We start from the raw sequence: 27,172 nt of genomic DNA on the forward strand, positions 1-27,172 counted from the left end.
TTAGCGAACCAGATAGGTTTTTATGATACAAAAACAAAAATAGTTGGAAAAACTCAGCAGGTCTGAAAGCATCTGCGGAGAGGAACACAGTTAACGTTTCGAGTCCGAAAGACTCTTCATCAGAACTAAAGAAATATAGAAATGTGGTGAAATATAAGCTGGTTGAGGTGGGTGGGACAGGTAGAGCTGGATAGAGGGCCAGTGATAGGTGGAGGCAAAGAAGAGATTGCCAAAGATGTCATAGACAAAAGGACAAAGGGGTGTTGATGGTGGTGATATTATCTAAAGAATGTGCTAATAGTGACATTAAGGGTAGAAAGCAGGGTAGGTTTTTATGATAGTGGGGTAGTTTCATTGCCATGATTACTGATGCCAGCTTTGTTTTACTGATACTAGTTTTTTATTGAGCTGGAGGAAGGAGTGATTCATCTGGGACTTGACTGATGAGTCATCTCACATTGGAAAAATGTTTAAGGGGTTGAGATCTATGGGGGAGTGGTACAGTTGGGTACCAACAGTTTACACGTGTAAGCCTGTAATGGCATTGACTTGAACTTGACCTGAAATTGTATGACCTGGATAACTTTGATTTGAATAGATTTATATTAAAAAACATTGCTGGTTGCCATTAAAGTACAGTGCTATCTTTATTGCCATTACAAATTACATTTCAATCATGGAATCTTAATTTTTTGAAGGGTACTGGAGAGTGAAAGTAAATTAGGTTTAAACAAATGTAGTTCAAGATTGTATGATGAGTTAGGACATCACATCATGTAATATTTGGTTTTTTTTTGTTTAATGGCATTTGGCATCCATTTTGAAAAGTAAATTGGATCTGTGAACTTTTTGATCAACATGATCTTCATGTGAGGCAAGAAACTTACAGTTTTAATCTTTCTTAAACTGAGAATTGATATTAGGGTTGTTTTCATCACAGACATTTTCAATGTAGGCTTTTGGAGGAATCTGAACACTGTGCAACGTCACATGTTGAAACTATATAAACTCTTCAGTGAAAGGAAAGAAAATACCATCTTTGCTTAAGAATTTTTTTTAAATGCTAATGCTTCCATAAAACATGTTTCTACCAAGCATTATAGAAATGCAAAACATAGGTTTTCGCTTCCCAGTTATTTTGAATGGGATGGCCTACAAGAAATTTACAAAACTAAGCAAATTAGAAATCAGAATTAGTTGATAATTGATAGTGTTAAAGTAGAAAATGCTTTAGTTTTTGTGACTATTCCCACAGCAACACCCAAGATAATAACTGTTGGTAGAAGTGCATTACGTAACAAAAGTTTAAGCTGCTAATGCTTTTGTCTGTTACTCGTCACAATCAAACAGAAAATTGTAGTGCTTTGTATTTTAAGGATGGACGACTTCTTCCAGAATTCAACATGCTGGAACCACCACTCATCTTTGAGTGTAACCATGCCTGTGGATGTTGGAGGACATGTAAAAATCGTGTGGTACAAAATGGAATCAGGTCAGGCAAAGTTCGTTGTATTTCTTGTGATTTAATATAAACCACATAATGTCATCCCATCGAGCCTGCTCCACCTTTCGATAGAATCATAGCTGATCTGATTGTGGCTTTAACTCCACTTTCTGTCTGTCCCCCATTGCCTTTAACTCCCTTGTTGATCAAAAACTCTGTCTAACTCAGCCTTGAATATATTCAGTGGCCCAGCATCCACTGCTCTCTCTGGCAGAGAATTCCAAAGACTAACAACCCTCTAGAGAAGAAATACCTGCTCATCTCTGTCTTAAATGGGAGATTGCTTATTTTCAGACTGTGCCCCCTGGTTCTAGATTCCTCCACAAGAGGAAACATGCTCTCAGCATCTGCCCTGTTGAGGCCCCTCAGAATCATCTTTGTTTCAATTCGATCACTTTTCATTCTTCTAAACGTCAATGAGTATAGGCCCAACCTCTTCAACCTTTCCTCATAAGACAACCCCTTCATCCCTAGAACCAGTCTAATAATCCCCTTCATCCCATGAACCAGTCTAATGAACTCACTTCATCCCAGGAATCAGTCTAATGAACCTTCTCTGACCTGCTTCCAATGCAAGTATACCCACCCTTAAGCAAGAAGACCAAAACTGTACACCGTACTCCAGGTATAGTCTCACCAATGCCCTGTCCAGTTGTAGAAAGACTTCCCTACTTTTATACTTATAGTATTCACAGTATTTGATGGAAAATTGATTATATTTACTTGTAAATGTGTCATCTTCCTATTTGGGGGACAGTTCGAGTAAATACTTCTAAAATTTTCAGATTCAGACTGTTTATAGTTTCTCATTGTACTAGGATGCAGATATTATATATCCTTTGTATAATATTGTTAATCACAGCACTGCGCTTGAGTGAGCATTAATCTGAACTTTTACACCAAAGTTTTAATGTCAGTTTTAACTAATATTTTACTTGGCCTGTTCCTATTGGGTGACTTAGATAATTTTCAGCTAACTTTCTGAGGGAGGAAAGCAATCTGGAGGACTATTTCCTGTATTCATCAATATATTGCACTAGTTAACCAAATAAGTACACTGAAACAGAATTGAAGCTTTCATCTCCTCCGTTTAATGTTTAGTTTTCCACAGTCTTCAGTGTGAGAATTAGAAATTGCACCACAGGAAGTAGTCATTTGGGTATACATAGCATTGCCAGTTCTTCAGCTGGAGCTATCTATTCTATAAACATTTCCCTACTCTTTCCTTGTGTCTTATAGAATCATAAACTTAAAGTTCCCTGTTCTGAGATGGTTTTGTTTCAGAATTTTTTAAATATAAAAATTAAAACATTGGTGAAAACAGTAAACCTAGTGGTGGAGACTGACGATTTTCTTTATCGTAGCTCTAACAAAGAGCTGGTGCACATGAGAGTCAAATGGATGGTTGTACGAAACCTTAAAGGACAACATTGTGTTTAAACAATGCTGCAACTCTTCAGGGTGTACAAATGCAACACCCTTTGTGCTTAAACAGTACTAAACTGCAATTCTACAACCAGTGACTCTCCAAATAATGTTTAGAACATTATTGTGATGTTTTGATCATAATGAAATCTAGCTGAGTTCTTTAGTTTGTCCAATAGCCTGCAAACTGAAATGCATCATGGAGGACCAAGGTTTTGTTTTCTCTTGCATAAGAAAGGAAAAATATTAACCTTTCATACTGCTTTTGGCAGAGAAAATATCTACTTTCCTTTCAATTGTATTTAAATTTGGCTGTGTCAAGAATATAACATTTCCCCATTCCATGATGCAACAGTCAAAACTGTAGTTTTTAACCTCCATCACTGTATTGTATGATTCTCATAACATTCGCACACCTAAATAATTTGTGTTTTATAGTCATTATTTCTCATTATTATGTTTAGTTCTGTAATTTTACATGGTAAAATTGGTTTCAAAGTGGTTAGCAATTAACCATTCAAGTACAAAAAAAATCAGCTTTCAAACTACACACCTTGTGTAGCATCAGAAGAACAAGCTTTCCTTTGAAATATAATGGGTCAAAAATGAGCATTGTTTAATGCTAAAAAAGACTTGCGTTTATTAGTGTCTTATCGCCTTCACGCACAACGAATTACTTTGAAATGCATGACTTGTTATGTGTGCAGTAGCTGTTTTCACGCAGCAGTAGTTTGCAAACAGCATTAAGTTGAATGGCTGCCTAATTTGCGGCATGGACACTTCTCAAGTTTTCCTGCAAATTTTTACTTAGAATTGCACCATGTTTACAAATATTTCTTAGTTGCCTATTCTGTTTTGCCATCCTTACAGGGTTCGACTACAGACCTATCGTACAAACAAAATGGGATGGGGTGTTCGGTCATTGCAGGACATTCCCAAGGGTCATTTTATTTGCGAGTAAGTGTTGGACTTCACCGTGACTGCTGTAGATGACGAATGATTTATATTTAGCATGAATTTTCCTGATTAAGTGAAAATTATTTAAATGCCGTTACTTCAAAACTCTACACAGCAACATATGACACTGTTTTTACTTCCTTACTAACTTGTGAAAGCTTTAGATGTTTGATAATAATGCACCCCTGACAATTCTATATCAAGAGTATAAAAAAGTATAGAATGACATATGGGAATTTGGTCCAGCAAGGCTATTTCTTCCATAGATCAAGCACATTGACCTTCTTTTCGACAGTATATAATTTAGGCTCTGCTGATGAAAATGAATAACTACAGGTATAACTTGTATAAATCTAAAGCTGTGAAAAATGTCTCCCCTTGGGTAATTTGCCAAAGCTTCAGGATACCAGTTTAAAGATTGCATTTTGAGTTGGAACAGATGCTGATGCTCAAGATTTATACAGGAAAAATAACCAATGCCCTTCATTCTCATTTGTTTGTTAGCTGTAGCAGAACATGCAGTAGGCTGTATCTAATTCAGCTAACTATTGCTACACCAACATTGTGATTGAGTGCTCTCATTTGATAGTCCTGTCGTGTATTTATATGAGGAAAGTTCCTTATGCAGCAACAGCCATTTCTTGTGTATTTTTGATTTTCAGCTCTCTCAATCTCCTGCCTTTCTATACAATTAGAGTTTAATTTTGTTCTCCATTGTAGGCATGGTAAGTAAGATCGTTACTGTTAACACTTTATTTACAGTCATTTTTCACAAAATGATCCTTGTAAAAATGACCTGATACTGATGAAAATGAGAATTCTGTGGAAGTATCATGTCTTTGAAACTCTTCAAAAAAAATTGGATCGATCATATGAATATTTCTATTGCATCTTGGAATTGTTCAAATTAATGAGAGGGAGAGAGACTAATAATAGACATAATAACATCCAAAAGATTAATATGTCAGACTTTTAGCTTCACTGACCAGTAAATGGATGATGATTAGGAATGAGTTTAAAAAGAATAAAATTTGGTATTTCCTTCGTGCATTCTCATGTTATTCGGAAATTTCTGTGGACCATGAACCAAAGAACAAATCATATTTGAAAAAGATTTTGCTTCTATAAATCTTGAAAGGGTGGTTGTTTGGGGGAGGAGGGTATAGGGTGGTGGGGGAGGAAAACACATTTCGTTGTTAAATTGACACATTTTTGTAACATTAATTTTTGACTTATGAGGTGACAAAACCTGTCAACAACAGATGTATCTGAACACAGTCCAGAAAATCAAAATCTTTTGGTGCCTCTTTAGAGTCAGTACTTTCTGACAAGTTGGTATTTGAATAAATCTATTAAAATATTAGCTTGCCTTTACTTTATACTGCATATGTGTATTGAAGTAAAGCCACCAGGTGTTCCAATGGTCAGAAAGTAATATGTATACATAGAAGTTACAACATGGGAACAGACTGTTCGGTCCAACCAGTCTGTGTCAATGTTTATCCTTCATGCCAGCAAATAGTTCTAATCACAGTTGCTTAGCCTGTTCCCATATCCCTTCAATCTTGTTTCTTTCATCTATCTATCCAAAATAATCTTTGTAAGACAGATATTAATGATCAACATTTTTCATGTGTATTTTACAGAGATTTCACCAATATAAATAATTAGACTTAACTGGTTTTGTGCATTGTTTGATAAATCTGTAAAATGTCTCAAGTTTGAGAAGCATTTGCTCAATGCCATTTATAAAAGGTGATACTTTCTCACATCAAAGTTAAATTCAAGACTTTGTGGATTGGCATTTGTATTCAGTGGGTACAAGAAAATCCGCTACAAGTTGAATATTTTTATCGGGTTAGATGTTAGGAACAGCTATATTCTTGGGTCTGTGCATCTGGATTTTTTTTTGTTATAACATTCACCCCATGTTCTCAAAAAAAGCTCAGTCATTTCCATTATTCCTGCTTAGTCATTTTAACTTACTATTTAAGCTTTTTACTCACTGTTAATAAGTTGTGTTTTTTTATAGCTGTGTTGAGGAAAGAGGTTCTTGCTATTAGCTTATTTTTAATATTTTAAATAAGACTGGATTTTGTTTTGTAGCTTGCTCGCTTAGTATTAGGTTAATACAGCAAAATAGGCATATACCTCAGTTTGTATTTTGTTTTAACCTGAATTGTGGGGCTTTTATACAAATGTATTTTTCTGATTTGTTTGAACATACAATAAACTCTTTAAAAAAACCAATAGTTTGCATTTATTTAGTATCTTTAGAATAGAAAAACATCCCAAGGTACCTGACAGAACTGTAATGAACAATTGAACACAGAGCCAAAGAAGGAGAAAATAGGAAGGATGATCACTCAAAGAGGTGAGGTTTAAGGAGGGAATTCCGGAATGTGGGGATTGAGCAGCTGAAGCCATCGTCACCAGTGATGGAGCGTAGGATACAGATGAGTTAGAGTCTAAGGAAAGAAGACTTTGAGGTCGTAGCGGTAGTTGTAGGCCTGGAGGAAGTTATGAAAATAAGGAGGGTAAGCTGTTGAAGGATACAAGATTAAGAATTTGAAGCATTAAGGAGCCAAGAGCAAGCGTAAATCAGTAACGACGAGTGTTGATTGAGCAAAACCTGGTGCTGGCATAGGATAACAGGTACCATTGTTTTGAATGAGCAAAAATTTACACAGGAATGGATGATGTGACACTGGCCAGGAGAACATTGGATTAGTCAAATCCGGAGGTAACAAAAGTGTGCATGAGGGCTTCAGCAGCAGCAGATGGGTTTTAGCGGGGTGAAGGTGGACAATGTTATAAAGATGGAAGCAGACAATCTTTATGATACAGATATCAGGTTAAAAACTTAGCAGAGTTGAAAAGCATTGCAAGATTGCAAAGAACTTGTTTCTACTTGAGCCAGTGGTTAAAAAGATGGATAGAATGTGTATCAAAGACCCAGGGTTTGTGGCAGAGGCTGATGGCAGTAATAAGTCTAGAGGTTGTGGTTTGAAAAAGATCTTCGTTTAAACAAAAGAACACATATTGATACTCTGACAGGAGGTGGATATGTGCCAAAGGGACCCCTTGGCTGATAGTTTGAGAGCTGTTTTACTTAATAAATGACATACTGTATGGAGGGCCCCTTATTTCTAATTAATATAATTTGATTTTAAAATAAGGGGAATGTATGTGCAGCAATGTCAAGTCTTTTAATATTTCCAATCTATGTTGTTACAGACAGGACAGAGAGGCAAAACTAAACTCCATTATTCTCTTGCTGTCTGTCCGTAAGCAGAGGTGTCTTTTTAAAAATAGGCTGTGGCGCTTATTCAAAAAACTCTTGATTCGTCAGTTTTTTTTAAAGTAACTTGCGGGTAACTCTCTTAGGATTAAATCAGAAGTTTAGTTTATTCACACATTCAAACCCAGGGGATGATGCAACTTTACACATGCGCGCACACACAAGTATACAGTTTTTACAACCATGAATAACTTAACCGTAAAAAGAACCACAGAAATAGATACCAGTTCATATTATTTCCCGGTCCAGAAATTCTAAATCCAGAGGGGGTTCCCTCACGGGGAAGTTACAACTCAGGTGGGTTCCTGGCTGAAGGCAGAAGTACAGAATTCCTTTAAGATGATGGTGCTGCAGTGAGATGAAGTTGATATTCAGAGACTTGGCCTGCTTGGCAGGGGGTGGCTAGTAGCTTTCAGATAAACAGGCTTTGAGGAGGGCTTGTTGCAGGCTACTTGTCAGCCTGGAGTCCTGCTATTGGGATGTTGGCAGATTGGAGATAAATCAGCAGATTGGCCTGCTTCTGAGTTCTCAACTGTTTAAAGAGATTTCAGAATGGCCACTCGAGTGATGTGGCCTCCTTCCTCCACAATGATTTCATCAAGGAATGTTTATCTGGCTTTTGTTTTATGGCTTTAGACTCTGAACGAGTCATCATCCATATTGGTGACCCTGTCCGGCTGACTATTGCCTTGATAGATCCTCGGACACCGCTAGAGCGGTAAGCTTATAAAGATGCAAATGATGCCCACTTACTTTTAATAGTTCCTTTTTGAAATGGACCTTGACAGCTGCAGGTGTGAGATTCCATGAGCAATATGCCACAGCATGTCTCCAGTGCAATCCATATAATGCCTTAGTGGTCACCTTACAGTTCCAGACATCAGGTGACTTGTGGCAGCCATCTTTTGGTTCCGCAAAGTTCATTTTTAAATAAGAAAAAAAGAGTAAGATCTGATTTCCATAGTTTATGATTTCTTTCAGATTTTACTGACATGTCAATATTGTGAAATGTTCATTATCGCTTTGGTGTAATGGGTTTACTAAACGGTCCTATCATGCAGGAGATTCTTTTGTGTATATTTATTTTTATGCTTCTCTATTATTTAATGAATTTTATTGTTCATTTAAATTAACATTAAGCACACTGTTGTCTGACAGGTTTTTATGCTGTTTTATATTCTAACTATGCAAAGTGATACTGTTGTTTATGAGAAGTTTTATTAGATAAATCAATATCATGAATTAGTGTGATCTAAAGTGTGTACCAGTAATGACCTTGTGACTGGAACTAATTTGATGCTCTGTTTGGTATCATAGCTATGCCATATTTATGGAGGCAGGCAAACCTATAGTAACACTTAGTAATTTTATCCCAGATAGCCCTAGTTAAACTGGGACAAGTACTTATAAAATAATGAATGAGGGCAATCAGTTTTCACTGTATCTGTTACATAGGATAGTGTTGTGCATTCAGCTCCTTGAGGCAATCGAGGTACTTCCAGGAGACCATTTACCCGTGATGTATCATTAGACTTTACGATTTACACCCCCTCCATTCTCAAACACATCTCAGTGACTCCCATCCATCAGGCCTGTCACAAATGTTGGAGTTCCTGCCCCAGTTTGGGTCTGCCAAAAATGTATCCATTGCACACTTGAAATTCCTAAAATCCAAAGTTTTTATTGCCTGTCTCATGAGGCTTGAATCCAAGCTTGAATTTTTTGCCCTAGAACTGCTAAACTAGACCCCAGACTGATGCTCAACATAAACTATTTCAGTTAGCATCTGAAAAATGCTATTAAGACCCTCTCTACACCATGTTTTTTTCCAATGTAACAACTTCCTCACAGTGTGGGTACACAATAGAATTTGATACTTTTATTACCTTTTGTACTCTGCCAAAACCTTTAATGTGCTCCCTCCCCATCAGGGAGCAAAGCTATTTCTTTTGAACTTGTACTCTATCTTTTGAGCTAAATATTCCAATATCCTATTTATCTTTTATCATCTTACCGGCATGTTGTGCTGATGGGATGCAGGAGCTTTATATATAAAACAAATCTCCGTCTCGTATTTTCCTTTAGGTTGTTTGTTTCTCCAGGAGGCACCAAAGATTTATACTGCTATGGTCTCTATGCCTGTCATATGACTATTTTGTTGGAAAAATTCAATTTAAGTAAAACAAATGGATCACTTTCCCAAAGGGAAAGGTGCTCATTAAGTCGACTTACAGCTTTGAGGAGTGTTTCTTTTAATGGAGCATCTGGAGAACTTAGCAACCTCGGGCATTTCTTCACCTGGTGGCACAATGATGGCATATTCAGATAATTTCCCTTATGACGATGACTTGTAGCTCTCAATTCTCTTCATTAACATGAGTTTGTAGATCCTCCTATCTAGTGAAATAAAATAACGTTTCACTCTTCTCTCTTTACGAATAGTATAATAGTGACAGAATGGCTTAGCCTGATGAAAATTTCTGAAGTATGTTACTGTATCTTGCAGGTTGTTGTGTAAAAAGTGATTTTGTTTTTTATACTACTGCTGTTGCAACCTTATCTTGGTTTAGTTATCTTGCAGCGTGCCATAAATTGCATTTCAGTTATTGCTTTTCAAATGTTGAAGAAACCATTAGAAAAGATTCTTACGTATGTTCTTCACTGATTTGTCTTTTAAAGCTTATGTCTGAAAACACTGTTTTCTGATATTCCAGTACAACTGGAAGTGAAGATAGTTAAAATAATATTATTGACCAGGTATTGTAAAATAATATTATTGACCAGGTATTGTGATCAGATTATATGTTCCATCAACCATATTGACTGATTTCACTTTCATAGTAATGTATCACTTATGGTTTAGCAGTAAAATGTATTTTAAACAATGCCATCTTTTCTTTGTACAAGGTATGTTGGGGAACTTATAACAGACGCTGAGGCAGATGTCAGAGAAGATGACTCCTATCTTTTTGACCTTGATAATAAGGTACTTGTTACTTTGTCTCATGGCCTTTCTGTGCTAGATCAATTATTATTTTTCTTTGTTATAGTTTATTTAATACTGATCCCCAAATTTTGAATGTTGCCCCTTTTCTTGAAATGTTGCCTGGTCAACAGAAGAGATACAAAGAGAAAACGTCTCAATCAAGAAAATTAGCAAAAATAATAAATTGGATGGGAAAGCTGTATATGTGCAATTCATTTTATATGACCTGATGCATTGTCCTAACTTGCTTGTTATAAATTATTGCACTGAATCCAGATTGATTAATGTTAACAATAAGGATGGAAGAATTTTAACAACATTGATTGTAGCATAAATTTTAATGTGCAAATTATCATCATTGGAAGGACGACAGCAGATAGATCACAAACTTTGAAAATTGCCTTTGACCATCTAATGAAGATAAGTGTGTGTTTTCAATATACAATGTCATACTTACCCTGTGAAAAAGATTGCAAGAAATTTTCTGCCAGGGGAAAATGAGATGTATTTGAATCATTCTCTTCTCTCCATAAGGAAGCCCCACCTCATGTTGGGCTTCCACATACAGTTAACATCCACTTCACAAATGTTAGTAATAATACCTGTGACCAAATGGTTACATTGGAAGTATAAAGATTGTGACATCCAGGTTGATAATGTCCTGTGTTCTGAGTTGGCGCTGAACTTTACTGGCTTGATGCCTCCGAATCTGAGACAGGCTGTGGTGCCAATCAGCATGATTTCCATTTCATTTGATCACTGACAGGTCTTGTTGCTGATGTCAGTGGAGCTGCTTACAGCTGTGAGAAAGATCCAAAATAGCGACCCTCTACAGGGAAGCAAAAGACCATTCTTCCTGTCAACCAGGAAACATTTTCACTTTGGTTAGCTGGAGAACGACTTGATTTTGAAATTATTGTAGCTGTACACAACCTTTTACTTTGAATCTATTTTTGTAAAGATTTTTACCAAAATATGAATATATATTTTGTGTTGTTTGACCTGGGGTTTCAGCAAATTTCCATTTAGTTCAGCTGGCCAGGTGTTTTGAACTATTTGTGATACTGATTTTTCTCGATAAACCACTAACATTACATGCTTTGTGACCAAATGATTACCCATCAAAATGGTGCATTGAAGGGTATTTATGAGAGCATATTAGATAATTGTATCCAACAGTGTGGGGACTTGATGAAATATTTCAGAGCTCGTTAACATATTTCCTATCACATTGCAACTGTGAATCAGGGTTTTTAAAAAAAGGTTGTTATGTGAAGCAGAATTAGAAGAAACACTGATATACCAGGAATGGAAGTCATCCTATAACCTGCAAGAACAGGGAAATGGGCCTAGACTCTGGCGGTACTGGATGGGATTCTGGATAAGTTTTGGGATCAAGGATCTTTGGAAGCAAGGATCTGCAAGCATGTGAGGGAGATCTCAGGATCTCAGAGCATTGAGGTAGCTCTGGGATTAGGAAACTTTGGAATTGTAGTCTAGATGTTTGAGAGCATGTAGAATGCCCCCAGTACCTGGAGCTTGGGGTCCAACAGGATTGAGGAGCTGTTTAGAAGTTTATGGGGCCAATGCCAGGCAGTATTAGGGGGCAATGAAAGTATTAAAAGGCACAAAGTCAATTTGTTGGCTAGATAAGCAAATTACTATGCAGCTTTGTTTGAAATCTTAATTTGGACAAGTGCTGAGAAATAAATGGCAGATAAGACATCTTCAAAAAAAAATTTTCAGTGATTCAATTGGTTTATCAATAAACTGATAGCAAGTTGTTTATGGAGTAGTATTTACATTTTTTAATGTTTGCCAAGTAGAAATGTTTATATCATCATTTTAAACTTTAAATGTTGACACAAAAGCTGCTAATTGTGACACAGGTTTGTGGACATGAAGTGTGATCCACCTAATATTGACAAGTTGACCTCTAAAGATGTTGGACACTAAGTTAGAGAATAACGTTAAACTTTTTTGTGCTTTCTTTGTTTTGGTTTTTTTGTCTTTCTTGTTCCCCCTGCTTCTGTTTTTTGCTGCTCTTCTCTCCCTGAACTGTTTTTGTTTCTCTGTCCTCTGTTTCCTCCTTTTTTTGGAAGTAGGGTGTCTTGGTTTACTGTGGCAGGTAAAGGAACTACCAGTGACTGCAGGCTACATTTAATTTGAGAATGTGATCCTACCCAAGCCTCCATCCCTCTCCCCAATCCTGTGCGCCTTTCTGGCCTGCCACCCTATCAAAGTCCTGAGTCTTTCATTTTCTTATTATCTCCTCAGTCCCATTACTACCTGTTCAATTACTGTATCCTGACCTTCCCCTTTGCTCAGCTGTCATTCACCTTACTGCTAGCACTCCATCCATTGCCCTTTCCCACTCCTATTCGCTCCCCTCAAAGGACAGCAATGAGGAACAGCCAGAGGTCTCAAACACTCATTTTGTTTCCTTACTCCCTTTCCCCCTCCTCATCTATTTCACTCAAAAATCTTAAGTCTTGTTTGATTTTAAGATCCAACCTTTTTTAAAAGAAAAATAAATCAAATCCTATTAATCTGTTTGCCTATCCCTTTCTCTGCTTATAAGCTTTAGCAATTTAAAGCTCAGTTGCACAGCTTGAAGCATCTGCCTTTTCTGACTGTCAGGTGAAATAATTGATTAGCTTCTAAAACAGTTTTAATAATTGAATTATTAGCATGTAGAAAGATTCTCTCACTCACACTTTGTGAACTGTTTGCCAGTGTTTCTTTTATGCATCTGTCTGTCTCTCTCTCTATACTTCCTGATTTAGAGCATTAGGAATTGCATTTATAGAAGAAAAACAAAATGGCAACCAACATTTTTTAATGGAAAATGTAAGCACAACATTTTGAGCAATTCATAGGAAAAATCACTGAAGGCAAATTATGCAATTACATGAACATGAGAAATAGAAATTTAGAATGGTATGTAGTTGACATAATATTGTGACAACAGGATATAATATTTGGACACAGTGTAAGATTTCAATATAATTTTTGACATGAATCAATATGTGATAGTAATTACCGGCAAAGCTAGAGTCTTTAGCAGGAGCAAGTAGGAAACTGTCACAGTAGCAAAGAGTACTTCAAGTGGTGGAATTGAAGTGTAAGATTCACCCTCTTTTAATCATCATTCCATTTGCTGTTAATTTATGGGCAAACTACAGATTAGCAAGTTGTACTTGGTGCAAATTATTTTAACATCAATGGTGGGTAAGGTTTTGACACCCTCAATCAGAGAAAAAATCAACAGGTACATGGAGAGGTTTGAGTTGACTAAGGAGAGCCAGCACAGATTTGTAAAAGGCAGATCATGCTTGACAAAGCTAATTGAATATTTTGATAAAGAAACAAAAAAAGGTTGATGAAAGGAAAGTGATAGATGTTGTCCATGTGGATTTTAAGAAAACATTTGACAAATTACCACACAAAAAGCTGGTTAACAAAATTGAGGCTTATGGAATAGGAGGGTCATAGTCCACTTGAATAAAAAATTGGCTTAAGGACAGAAAGTAGCAAGTCGTGGTAATGGTTATTTTTTGGACTAGATGGTGGTAGACACAGGTTCCCCAAGGGTCAGTGCTAGGGCCACTGCTTTTTTAGCTACATATAAAAGACTTGGATCTTGGAACACGGAGAAAAATTTCAAAATTTGCAGATGATACCAAACTTGGAGGATTGACAGTCAGTGAGGATGATACAAATTGCCTGCAACAGGACATTGATAGGCTAGCAGAATGGACAGACAAGTGGCGGATAGAATTTAATACAGAGAAGTGTGAGCTGAATTTAGCAGAAGGAATGGGAAGAGGCAACATAGACTTAAGGTCACAATTCTAAAGGGTGTGCAGGAACAGAGGGACCTGGGCGTGCATATGTGTCAATCTTTATGGCAGGACATATTGAGAGAGTGGTTGGAAATAATATGGGACACTGGACTTCATAAATAGAGGCATTGAGTACAAAAGCAGGGAAGTTATGCTGAACCTTTGAAGCTCTGGTTAAGGCCTAACTAGAGCATTGTGTCCAGTTCTGGTCACCACATTTTAGGAAAGATGTGAAGGCCCTTGAGAAGGTACAGAAGAGATTTACCAGAATGGTTCCAGAGGTGAGGTGGGACAGAGAGTGGGTTGGGTTGGTTAGTTACAAGTTTAGGTTGGAAAGGGTGGGGTGGTTGTTCTTGGAACAAAAGAGATTGAGGGGAGATTTGATGGAGGTGTGCATGATTATGACAGGCTTACATAAGACAAGGAAAAATTCTTCCCTTTAGCTGATGGTACAAGGACTTGGGGACACAGGTTTAAGATTTTGCGCAAAAGATGCAGGAGGAACATGAGGAAGAACTTTTTTACACAGTGTGTGGTAATGACCTGGAACCCACTACCCACGAGGGTGGTGAAAGCAGAAACAACCAATGATTTCAAAAGGAAAGTGGATGGATACTTAAAGGAGAAAAACTTGTAAGGCTGCCGGGATCAAGCGGGGAGTGGGACTGACTGGATTGCTCTAAGGGGAGGCTGGCATGGACTTATTGGGTCAAATGGCCTTCTTTGTAAATGATTCTGATTCTATGGTACTGACACACGGTGCAGTAGCTGTAATTACTTCAGCTTTTTGTTTTGGACAAAGTAAGCACGAAAAGGAAAGGGTGTGGGTATTGTTGCTTACTTAAGTAAAGCAGAGTTACTATAAACAATGTGTTCAATCAGCCATATGACACTTAGGAGGTCTTTAATTTTTTTATAAGTTTAATCTTATGGTGCAAATGATTTAGAAAATTTGATGTTTTTTACTTTACAATAAGAATTGACTCAGAAATGTGCATCCTAAAGCTTGCTTGACAGTTGATAAATATTTTAAACCATTCGAAATAGACATAAATTTTCAAAATGGCATTGAAATCAACTAGTTTTTTCAAATTTAAAGCCATAACATTTAAATTGAAGATGACCAGTGTTGTAGTTGTTACTGCTGGTTAGATGTGGCTACAAGAGCAGGTCAGAGGCTAGGGGTCCTGCAGCAAGTAACTCACCACCTGACTCCCCAAAGCCTGTCCACCACCTACAAGGCACAAATCAGGAGTGTGATGGAATACTCTCCACTTGCCTGGATGAGTGCAGCTCCAACAACACTCAAGAAGTTTGACACCATTCAGGACAAAGCAGCCTGCTTGATTGGCACCCCTTCCACAAACATTCATTCCCTCCACCACTGACGAACAGTGGCAGCAGTGTGTACCATCTACAAGATGCACTGAAGAAACTCACCAAGGCTCCTTAGATAGCACCTTCCAAACACACAACCACTACCATCTAGAAGGACAAGGGCAGCAGGCACATGGGAATGCTACCACCTGGAAGTTCACCTCCAAGCCACTCAACATCCTGACTTGGAAATATATCGCTGTTCCTTCACTGTTGCTGGGTCAAAATCCTGGAACTCCCTCCTTGACAGCGCTGTGGGTGTATCGACACCATGTGGACTTCAGTGGTTCAAGAAGGCAGTTCACCACCATCTTCTCAAGGGCAATTAGGGATAAGCAGTAAATATTGGCCTAGTCAGTGCCACCCACATCCCGTAATTAATTTTTTAAAATTGTGGCTGTTGGAACTCCGATTAGGATGCAGAGCAACACCTAATAAAATGTGCTCAAATCAGGCAACTTTTTTGTGATTAATTTGGCTGTTGACAAATTGAGTAACGCCACTGATGAACACAGAAAAATTATACTGATGGGAAGATTGTGTGCCCTCCCACCCCACCCCAATTCCCAAAGCTCATTGGTTACAAATGTTATTGTGGATAATGGATTGAAAGAAATGGAAGAAAGTGGCACAAATGAATAAATGCAGAGACCATTAAATTAAAATTGAACCAAAAAAAAAACAAATTAAGGGGAAAAAACTATTATAAGAGGATCAAGAGTATATTCCAGAACAACTTAAAATCCCAACAAAAGCTTTTCTAGAAACCACAATTTTATAGGTATTCAATTTTGTTTTGAAAGTTGCAAGATTTGTTGTGATGGTGTAAAGATGGATCGTAGTAGTTGATGTATTAGACTGAATAACTTACATTTCTGTTCAAAAAAGAACAAAGTTATTTGAGCATTGTCCAAGGCTTTCTAAGAAATCAACACTTCCACAGTTGCATAAGATGCAGGAAAATGGTACTTAAGGAAAAAAACATAATGATTGAATACCTGTTAGAATACAAGGCAGATTGTGTGTTGCAGTCTAAGGGGTGAAAGTTTTAAACATCTCTGTAAATTGAACCCCACTGATTTGAAGCCACCCTTGTATCCAAAAGGCCTTCTCACCTTATCCTTCTCCCCCTGTCTGTTCCTTTTAGCTTGTGCTCATGCTGGAAGGTCTATTATCCTCTGTACTTACCATCAGGAATGGCTGGTGTTTAAAGCCTGAGTAAATTTTGTTGTAGTTTGCAGCTTTTATTTTCCTGTATCCTTTATGTTGCATATACATCGTGATGTTTTGCTTCTGCTGTCATGTGCTTATTATTAATTAATTGCCAAACATAACTATGCAATCAGTCCACCCTGATATGAAGCCAATTTATTTTCGCAAAAACAGGGAAATAACTTCTAGATAGATTACCAAAAAAAAATCAACTGCAGAAAGTTCTCGTATGTATTTACTGACTCAATGCAGGTCAGGAATGAAACAATGGGCTGGATTTTCAGTCCAGGGCCAGGAACCCAAAGTCAAGACCAGTTCTGGGTATCCACCCTGCGTAGCGCGTTTCAGATACACTCAGCCAAATCTTTAAAGGGCCAGGCCTATTAATGGCAGGGAGCAGGCTTACTATCCAGTAAAAGATGGTGGCTGGCTTCTGAGGCTGGAGGGCCAATGGGAGGCCCTCCACCCTGACACATTGGCAGCTCCATGATGGGGAGAGAGAAGGGCAATAAATGCTGGCCCAGCCAGCGAAGCCCACATCCTGTGAATGAATAAAAATAAATAAATACAGGTATCTCTGTGTTACCTAGTACTGGAGTACGACTTGAATGGAGCGATGGGAGTTTGGTGAATTGAGGGAGTATGGGGAAGAAGGTGTTCCTTTTAATTTTTCACCCTGTAGGAATTGGTTCTTACTCTACTGCAGGGGAAAGAAGCAAGCTATCTGCTGAGTACCTGGTAAGTGGTTAAGGGCTATTCTATTGCTTAGATTTAAAATAGCACAGAAACCTGTGGTAAGATTAATAAATTACATGAAAGGAAAATACGCAGCTGAATAAAATAATACGTAGTTACCTTGAAACACATTAAGGATGGATGGTAGGACAGGTGATGTACCTTGGCTGCAGCACGTGGGAACTCCTGGATGCCATTGTCACCCAGGGCAAATAAGTCTGCAGTAAGTGTTTGCGGCTCAAGGATTTGGCTCAGTGCCATTGAGCTGGAGGCTGAGCTGCAGACACTGCGACACATCAGGGAGGGGAATAATTTCCTTGACGCTTTGTACCAGGAGGTGGTCACATTCCTTCGGATAGGGTCTTCTGATTTTGGAGGGTGGTCAGAGACAGGAGGCTGTGATTGCAACTAAGGCAGGTAAGGGGATCCAGCGGATAGGAGTGCAGGAGCTTCAGCCTCTGCAACTGTCCAGCAGGTTTGAGGTACTTTCAGCTTACTTGGATGAGAGTGGGGCTTCAGGGCGGATGAGCTAACTGACCATGCAACCAGGGTACAGAAAGCCATTCAAGTGGTGGGGACAAAAAGGAATGTAGTGTTCGTAGGAAACGGTATTGTGAGGGGAATTGACATTGTTCTCTGCAGCAAAGAGCGAGAGTCCAGAAAGCTGTGTTGCCTGTCCGGTGCCAGGGTTTGGGACATTTGCTCAGGATTGAAGAGAAACGTACAGCGGGAGGGTGAGGATTCAGTTGTCATGGTCCATGTAGGTACCAATGACATAGGCAGGACAAGGAGGGCGGTTCTGCATCATCAGTATAAGGAGCAAGGGACAAAATTAAGAAGCTGAACCTCAATTGTAATAATCTCTGGATTATTACTTAAGCCACATGCAAATTGGCATAGGGCAAATGGGTTAGAGAAATGAATGCGTGGCTCAAAGACTGATGTGGGAGAAGTGGATTTGGTTTATGGGACACTGACACCAGTACTAGAGAAAGTGGGGTCTGTACTGTTGGGGCGATCTACACCTGCACCTTGCTGGGGCTGGTGTTCTCGCAAGCTGCATAACTAGGGAAGCAGAGAGGAATATTGGATATGCTGTACTTAGATTTCCAGAAGGCACTTGATAAGGTGCCACGTCAAAGGTTATTGCAGAAAATAAAAGCTCATGGTGTAGGAGTAACATATTGACATGGATTGAAGATTGACTAGCTAACAGGAAAGAGTAGGCTAAAATGGGTCATTTTCTGTTTGGCAAGATGTAACAAGTGGTGTGCCAGAGGGATCAGTGATGGGGCCTCAACTTTTTACAATTTATATAAATGACTTGGATGAAAGGACCAAAGGTATGGTTGCTAAATTTGCTAATGACACAAAGATAGGTAGGAAAGTAAGTTGTGAAGAGGACACAAGGAGGCTACAAAGGGATATAGATAGGTTAAGTGAGTGGGCAAAGATTTGGCAAATGGAGTATAATGTGGGAAAATGTGAAATTGTCCATTTTGGCAGGAAGAATAAAAAAGAAGCTTATTATCTAAATGGTGAAAAATTGCAGAGCTCTGCGATGCAGAGGGAATTCGGTCTCCTTGTGCATGAATCGCAAAAGTTTAGTATGCAGACACAGCAAGTAAATAGGAAAGCTAATAGAATGTTATAGTTTATTGCGAGGGGAATTGATAACAAAAAAGTAGAGAGGTTGTGCTTCAGTTGCACTTGGCGTTGGTGAAACCACACCTGGAGTACTGTGCACAGTACTGGTCTCCTTATTGAGAAAGATGTAAATGCATTTGAAACAGTTAATAGAAGGTTTACTAGACTAATACTTGGAATGGGTGGATTAGCTTATGAGGAAATGTTGGACAGGCTAGGCTTGTATCCGTTGGAGTTTAGAAGAATAAGGAAGAACTTGATTGAAACCTTTAAGATCCTAAGGGTCTTGACAGGGTTGATGTAGAAAGGATGTTTTTCCTTGTGGGAGAATCTAGAACTAGGGGTCACTATTTAAAAATAAGGGGTCGCCTATTTAAGACCAAGATGAGGCAAAACTTTTTCTGAGAGTTGTGAGTTTTTGGAACTCTCTTCCTCAAAAGGCAGTGGAAGCAAAGTCTTTAAATATTTTTAAGGCAGAGGTAGATAGATTCTTGATAAGCAAGGGGGTGAAAGGTTATCAGGGGTAAGTGGGAATATGGAGTTACGGTTACAATCAGATCAGCCACGATCGCATTGAATGGTGGAGCAGGCTTGAGGGCCTGCTCCTGCTCCTAATTCGTATGTTTGTATGTCCCCATTGGACCACAAAACAATTAAATGTGCAAGATAGCAGATCTTTATAGCAGCCTGACAGTGACTTTGGCACCAGATGGCCTTTAGTTGTTTAATGAGGTGCAGACTTGGTGGTAGATGACCCAAATCAACAAACTAACCTTTTCACTGAAAGTAAAATCATGGAACCATACAGCACAAAACAATCATTCAAATCATTGTACCTTTACAACTCTTTGGAAGAGCACTTTCCACATAGCCCTGCAAATACATTTTCAAGTATAAATCCAATCCCCCTTTTTTTCTCTAAAGTTGCTATTGAATCTGCTTGAACCACCCTTTCAGACAATGCATCTCATATCATAACTCGCTGCATAAAAATTTTCTCCCTCACTTCCCTCTGGATTTTACCAATTACCTTAAATCAGTGTCCTCTGGTTACTGACTGTCCTGCCAGTGGATACAGTTTCCCCCTTTAACACTCTTAATAATTTTGAACACTTCTTTTAAATCTCCCTTTAGCCTCTTTGCTCTAAAGTGAACAATCCTAGCTTCTATTTTCTTGCCACACTAATTTACAAAACAACCTGAAAGAAGCAGTATTGTGTGCTGTTAATTTATTACCAAAGGTTATATTTTCTGTTTTGTTTGAAGTATCATTGCAAAATTGTGTGACCTGCCATTGTTGCCTTCAGTTTATAGAATTCACTGAAAGGCTGACAATTGTAATTGACACATGCATATCTTTACATTAAAATGTTTTTTTTAAATACTTTAGGTTGTCATTCAAAAGGAGAAGCATACCTGCATGGGAATGTGCACTAATTCTTTGAAGTACTTCATACTCTCCATTCTAAGCATAACCATTCTAAGTACCATTGTCATTACATTCCCAGTGTTTTTACCTAAGGGAGGAAGTAACTGTTTTTGTTTCATTTTTAGGAAGGGGAGGTGTACTGCATTGATGCTCGTTACTATGGAAATGTCAGCCGTTTTATAAACCATCTGTGTGAGCCAAATCTGATCCCCGTGCGAGTTTTCATGTCACACCAGGATCTTCGTTTTCCAAGAATTGCATTCTTCAGTAGCAGAGACATCAAGTCTGGCGAGGAACTAGGGTAAATATTTAATAATTTTTGAGTTGTTCTCAACTAATAATACATTTAAATATTGCAACAAAACAGATATCTCAGAATTCAATTTCACTTTATTGTCCATACGGAAATTCATTTTGAGTACATTGCTCATTCATTATAGAGTTACATGTAAATGAATAATAACAACAAAAAGAAAAAAAGTTACCCTATTACAGATGTCTAACTTTAAATTATATATTTAAAACTATTCCAATACATTAAAATAGTCAGTCATACCATGAGTGCATGTCACCATCCATACGTCAAACGCTTGCTAAAAGTTCTTATAGAGAAGGACACAAACAAGTTCAGGAACCAATTTGTCCTGCAGCTGAGGGATTGAGGAGCCTTTTCCATGAATGCATTCAACAGTAATACTGAGACAAGGGGTGATTTTCATTGCCCTTGACACTTTAATTCCGTCAAAATTCTTAGAGCCGATTTTGTCAAGAAAAATCTGTTCATCACATACCCTTCCTGTCTGGTTCAATAATCTCTGTACCCTTAAAGAGTCTAATTTCCTAAGATAACAGTACCAGAAGAGACATCTAAAAAGGATAGCACTCTCAACTACAGCTGTATAGAAGAATTATAGGATATAGACTCCAAGTCTTCACTTTTCTGTTTGCTTGCTGTACACTACAGGTATCGTTGTGGCTAAGGGACAAATTCCATGCTAAAATGTTTTGAAATGATCATTTTCCTTGGAGGCCAGTTAGTACACATTTTGGTTCATTTTGAAGTGGTTTAATTGTCATCGTGATGCAAAATATGAAACAACCTGAGGCCTAACTTGCCTCAGTTCAGGCTTGTGGATTAAATGGGAGGCATTCTTTGGATGCTTGGCTATTCACTTGCTTGAAATATTACAGTGGGTTGGATACGTTTCCAAACAGTATGGAACAAGCAGTATATATCTATTATACGAGCATACAAATTTGGAGCAGGAGTGGGCCACTTGGCCCCTCGAGCCTGCTCTGCCACTGATTAAGATCATGGCTGAACTGAATGTAACCTCAACCCCACATTCCTGCCTACTCCCGATAACTTTTCATCCCCCTTGTTCATCAAGAATCTGTCTAGCTCTGCCTTAAAAATATTCAAAGACACTGCTTTCATTGCCTTTTGAAGAAGAGTTACAAAGACTGTCAACCCTCTGAGAGAAAAAATTTCTCCTCATCTCTGTCTTAAATGAGTGACCCCTTATTTTTAAACAGTGACCCCTAGTTATAGATTGTTCCACAAGAGGAAGCATCCTCTCCACATCCATCGTATCAAGACTCCTCAGGATCTTAAATGTTTCAATTAAGTCACCTCTTACTCTTCTACATTCCAGTTGATACACGCCTAACCTGTCCAACCTTTCCTCATAAAACAACCTGCCCATTTCTGGTATTAGTCTAGTAAACCTTCTCTGAACTGCTTATGACGCATTTACATCTTTCTTTAAATAAGGAGACCAGTACTGTACACAATACTCCAGATGTGGTCTCACTAATGCCCTGTATAACTGAAGCATAATCTCCTTTTTTAATCAATTCCCCTCACAATAAATGATAACATGGTTCATACTGCTGCAAAGAAAATGCAGATAATAAATAGACACCTGCAGTATAGAAGTGGTGTTCAATATATGTTCAGTGACGAATGTAGTGTTGCAGTCAACCTGTAAAATAACAATACTGTTAAGAGACAGAAGAGTGTTGCTTGAGGAGAACCATTTTCTTTATTTTTAAAGGACACTTTTAACACCCTGCTGTATTTGTTTCTTAGTTTTGATTATGGAGACAGGTTCTGGGACATCAAGAGTAAATATTTTACCTGTCAATGTGGTTCAGAGAAATGCAAGCATTCAGCTGCTGCCATTGCTCAGCGACAAGCTACAGTGTCTCAACTTGAAGCACAACAAAATGGACTCCCAGACACCAGCTCAGCCACATCCGCCAATGTTTCTTGACATGCTAATTCGACGTGGACCACATTGAGCTGCATTGAGAGAAATGGCTCTGCTTATGTGAACAGACTTGAAGCACCAGCTCAGCTGTACCGATGAAATTCTTCCTGCGAATTGTCTGTCTAGATATTGACAATAGGACATTTAATAAATTGAACTTTTGTTATAGTGAGGGCCAACAGTTATGGTGCTGATTATTGTGTGATTTTACTCCTAAGTAAAACTCACCTCAAGATTGTATAAAGGAACAACTTGTTTTTAACATGAATTCAAGTAAAACTTTTTTACATGTAGTAGTATTAGTAATGGTAAAAGTAGTAAAAGTTTGTCTTTATGAATTTACCATCTGCTGTTGATGCGTGATGGTTGGACATTAAAAACACCATTTTGCATAAAATTTTTAAAGGTCCTTTAGTGCAGGTCAGTTTTTTTTGTGCAAGTCCTTCGAAAACTTTACAGAGACATTACTGTTTGCATTCATTATAATTTTTAATGGTTTTAAGGGCATTTATGCTTGATCCATTAGTGTTCTGAATTTGTATGCAAATCTTGCTCAAATGTTATAAATAAAAGCAGTTCGTAATAGATTTGTAAAGTGTGCAAATGCTTATTTTAAATTTGTGACTACATTACTTTAGAGACCATCACCTTAATGAAGACAATAATAACATCTTTTTACAGAGGAGTTTAATTTGTGGCAGCCTAATATAAAATATTAAAGTGTTATAAAGTAATACAAACAAGATAAATGAAATATCCCTACATCCCTATGTACATATCCAATGACTTCTTTCAGTTGACAGCTTCAGATTGAGTGGAAAGGTTGAAACTTTGTTAAAGGCTCATTTCTGTTATATTTAATTCAATGGACTGAAATAGTCGACCAGTGTGTTCATGTATGCAGTTGCCAAACATATTTGATGTATTCAGTTGACAGTGTTGATATTAGGTTGAAGGAAGTGTGTCTTAATTATAACAGCCAGAGCAAAAACATTTTAAAATGACTTAACAATGTGCCATTCCAGATTCTTTCAACTTGGCAAACCTGGCTGCTATTGTATACTATGACCACACAGCTAGCTAGTACAGAAACATCAAGGCTTCTTCGATAGCACCTCCCAAATCCGCAACCTCCACATACTGGATGATCAGAGCTGCAGGTCATTGCTGACATTTCACCTTCATTATATTGCTCCAAAAAACACTTAAAACTTTTAATCAATTTTGTAAAATGTCAGTATGTTGATGTTAAAAGGCCTTAGAATTGGCTCTTAAGATGATGAGAGCCAGTTGGATGACTGTTCTTTGGGCAAACTGTGAAACCACCCTTTTGTCCTGCTGTGTCAAACTCAGGAAAAATAATCTTGTTTATAGTGCATAGGTTATAAAGAGCACACTAAGCATTATAACTGTTCCTGACAGCTCTTTAAACAAGAGTATTGTTAGAATAAGGAGTGTACATGCTGTACAGAGGCTTGAAGAACAATGCTGGATTTATCCAATAAATCACTGAAGCAAAGGGCATTTTTAGGTTACACTGCTATTCATCTGGGTTTTTGATGCATGGAGAATTTCAGTGTGAATTAATATTGACAAAATAATTGTGCAAATGGTGCAAATTCAGGCTTTTTTTCCTGACCCACAGGAAATCCAACACCACCTGTCTGATATGTTTAAATGTCAATATATCATAGTCATCTTCTCAGCTTTGATTACACTCAAATTGTTTATGAAGCTGAGCATCTACTTTCTCAATTTACTCCCATCCCATTCTGATCACCAACCTGCCTCTTCAGCCCTATTCTTGCTCCCATCATCAACTTGTCTCCACCACCATCACAATCATCAATGATAATCACTCCTCAAAAAAGCCCCTGAAACTCCTATCACTACAATCCAAGCCCAACCTTTCTTCTTTCAAATTCATTGTGTTTTCGATGAGTGTAAGTTGAAGCTGACAATCCATTAGAATACAAAGGGAATTTGGCAGTTTGGTTATAATTATAAGTAAGAACTCCTATGCCTAGTTGATGTACAACTTACATTAGACGTGCTGTATAAATGTAGAAATATGTTGCAAGATACATGTCAGAAATGTAAAGAAAACGATGGGCTGAGCTAAAGAAGGCGATTTTAAGAGGGGTAAACAGAAGCTTGATCCCAGAGGTGGGTTTAGAGAGGGAAGTAATTGCATCTAGTTGACTGAAGGCACAATCACTAGGCCAAAGGAAGGGGGTTTCACAAGAGGCTGGAGTCAGAGGAACAAGGAAGTCAGGGTAGGAGCAGACAAGGATGAAAAATTTAACTTGAGTCATGAGAGCACCTATGCTCAATGTAGGCCATCAAAGATGCAGGACTTTGTGCGGTTTTAGATGCAGATAATGACGTTTTAAATTAACTGAGGTTCACAGAGAGTGAAAGTGGCAAAGGCATAAATGAGAATTTCAGCAGCGGGTGGGCTGAAATAGGATCTTATGTGGATGATGCCACAGATGCAACCTTTACAGGAGGATAGAGGTCAGAGTGCGGCTCATTTGAATAGGATGCAGAGGTTGAAAATATCCTGTAGCCTCATTCAGCCTGAGATATTGGCAACAGTGGTGGATGGTGTCAGTAGCGATGGTGCTGAAGTTGTAATGGATGTTGAAGACCATGCCTTTGGTCTTCCTAATGTTCAGCTGAAGTAAGTGATGGATTATCCAAGATTGAATGCTGAATAAGCAGTTTAAGGGATGATGGAAGGGCTGAGACTGATGGTGGTGAAGTAGAGCTGGGAATCATTGACCTGTAGCTACTAAACTGTGAACACATGGTTTTGTATTTCTCCAGAATTTACCTGCTAATTGGACACGGTCAAAAACTCATTGTCCTCTAAATGCCCATAGCCATGCTTTATGTCTCCACCCTGTCCAATCAACCCCAAGGTTTTTGTTGTCTTGGACAAGTTGGATTTTCTCTAGATCGGTGGCTGTAAAACTGAAGCCACCCATTTCAGCTGCCAAGTATATTTTTGTTCCTCTGACTTTGATTCAATTACCCATCCTAGATATTACCTCTGGAGCGACTAGTAATAATCGATGGGAGACAAACAAGGAGTTAAGTTTTGCTCAAAGCTTGGAGGGGGTGGGGGTGGGTGAACAAAAATGCATCACCGTTTTAGATTTTACAATTAGCTTGATCCAGTAACACTTTAATATTTTCATACACATTCCGTGTGTATTAGGGGTTCACGTTCATAAACAGTTAACAAAATAAACGAGACTCGAGCTACTTCGAATTCTTAAAAAAAACAACGCTAATGTCCAGGCTATGACATGATGACGGACAGCTCATTTGGCCGGCAAGTGAGTTTAAAGTAAATGCTTTTAGTGAGAAGTTAATGTTTGTGCTGTGATAACCATTACCAGGAAATAAGGCTTTCCTTTTCAATTCGGAAGGCACCAGTTTCTGACGGCTGCATTCCATTAAAGCTCAGAAGAATTTCGTCCACGGAATAAAATCCAAATTTCTCCTATTTTGTCCTACGTAGATTTATAGCTTAAAGTTTATTTTCTTGTTTTAAACACAGCCAAGTCTTTCCAATAGGAACAGGATATGGCACAGGGAAGACAGGTGGAGAATTCGGTCTGGGACGAGTGGAGATCATCCGTTGTTTATGGTGAGTTGCGATTGAGGGTTTAGGATAAAACTTTAACAGGATAAATTATTTTGCATATTTGAAAAGTTGCAATCAATTTATTGATACCCACTGTTTCAACCTCGTTGTTCATTCGTAGATAGATTGTCGTTTCTTGCGTTCAGTTTGAAGGTCTTGAGTGTATCACTCTAAACTCTCTGTCCATTACCTGTTTGAAAGTATTTTCCATTCGTTGATGGGAAGATTCGGCTTCAATGCTCATTTTTGTTTTGCATTTTCATATTTCTCCCCTTTCCCATAACCTATGTCTGTCTCCCATATAATGCTACCTTGTTCACCGGCATTTGGCTGGTGTTTGCGTTCATCCAGCTTGTATTCTCGTTACAACTTGTGAGAAACCTGCAACTTTTTAACGAGCATCTCTTGAGGATATCCGCTCAGTTCCTGGTACCCGAGTGTTAATTTGAACAAACAGGACGTTGCTAATGAATGCAGTCACAGGGTGGCTGATTGCAATCATTTACACAATCGGCAGGATCGGTACTTGGGCATCATCTAGTTAAAATCTATATTCATGACTTAGATGAGGGGAGTGTAATGTATCGAAGTTTGATGACCGTACGAAGTTACGTGGGAAAGTAAGCAGTGAGGGCGGCACAAAGCGACTGCAGAGAGATCATCCCTATAAAAAGATTTTACAATTAGCCTGACCCAATATTCTCATACATTTTCCGTGTGTGTTAAGGGTGCACGTACATAAACTGTTCACAAAACAAATAAATATAACCTAAGGTATCGTTCTAAACTGAGTTACTTCGAATTTAAAAAAACGCTAGTGTCCAGG

The 27,172-nt window shown here is 38.2% G+C and overlaps 2 protein-coding genes across 14 annotated transcripts in view; both read left to right on the forward strand.

Moving 5' to 3' along the window:
- LOC144685612 (histone-lysine N-methyltransferase EHMT1-like) overlaps positions 1 to 23,278 on the forward strand; it is a 181,047-nt gene extending 157,769 nt beyond the window's left edge. For all 13 annotated transcript variants that reach the window (XM_078550313.1, XM_078550304.1, XM_078550306.1 and 10 more), the window contains 5 exons: positions 1,377 to 1,492; positions 3,800 to 3,886; positions 10,095 to 10,173; positions 20,544 to 20,719; positions 22,511 to 23,278. In XM_078550313.1, the coding sequence (XP_078406439.1) occupies positions 1,377 to 1,492; positions 3,800 to 3,886; positions 10,095 to 10,173; positions 20,544 to 20,719; positions 22,511 to 22,694 (642 nt within the window). In that variant the 3' untranslated portion in view covers positions 22,695 to 23,278. The remainder of the gene's footprint in view (positions 1 to 1,376; positions 1,493 to 3,799; positions 3,887 to 10,094; positions 10,174 to 20,543; positions 20,720 to 22,510) is intronic.
- A 2,898-nt stretch (positions 23,279 to 26,176) lies between these two features.
- Positions 26,177 to 27,172, forward strand: part of cacna1ba (calcium channel, voltage-dependent, N type, alpha 1B subunit, a) — a 721,116-nt gene continuing 720,120 nt past the window's right edge. Inside the window, exon 1 of the mRNA XM_078550316.1 lies at positions 26,177 to 26,349. Coding sequence (XP_078406442.1) covers positions 26,286 to 26,349 — 64 coding nt within the window. The 5' untranslated portion in view covers positions 26,177 to 26,285. The remainder of the gene's footprint in view (positions 26,350 to 27,172) is intronic.

This window comes from Cetorhinus maximus, chromosome 10 (assembly GCF_964194155.1).
Source record: "Cetorhinus maximus chromosome 10, sCetMax3.hap1.1, whole genome shotgun sequence".
NCBI lineage: Eukaryota > Metazoa > Chordata > Chondrichthyes > Lamniformes > Cetorhinidae > Cetorhinus > Cetorhinus maximus.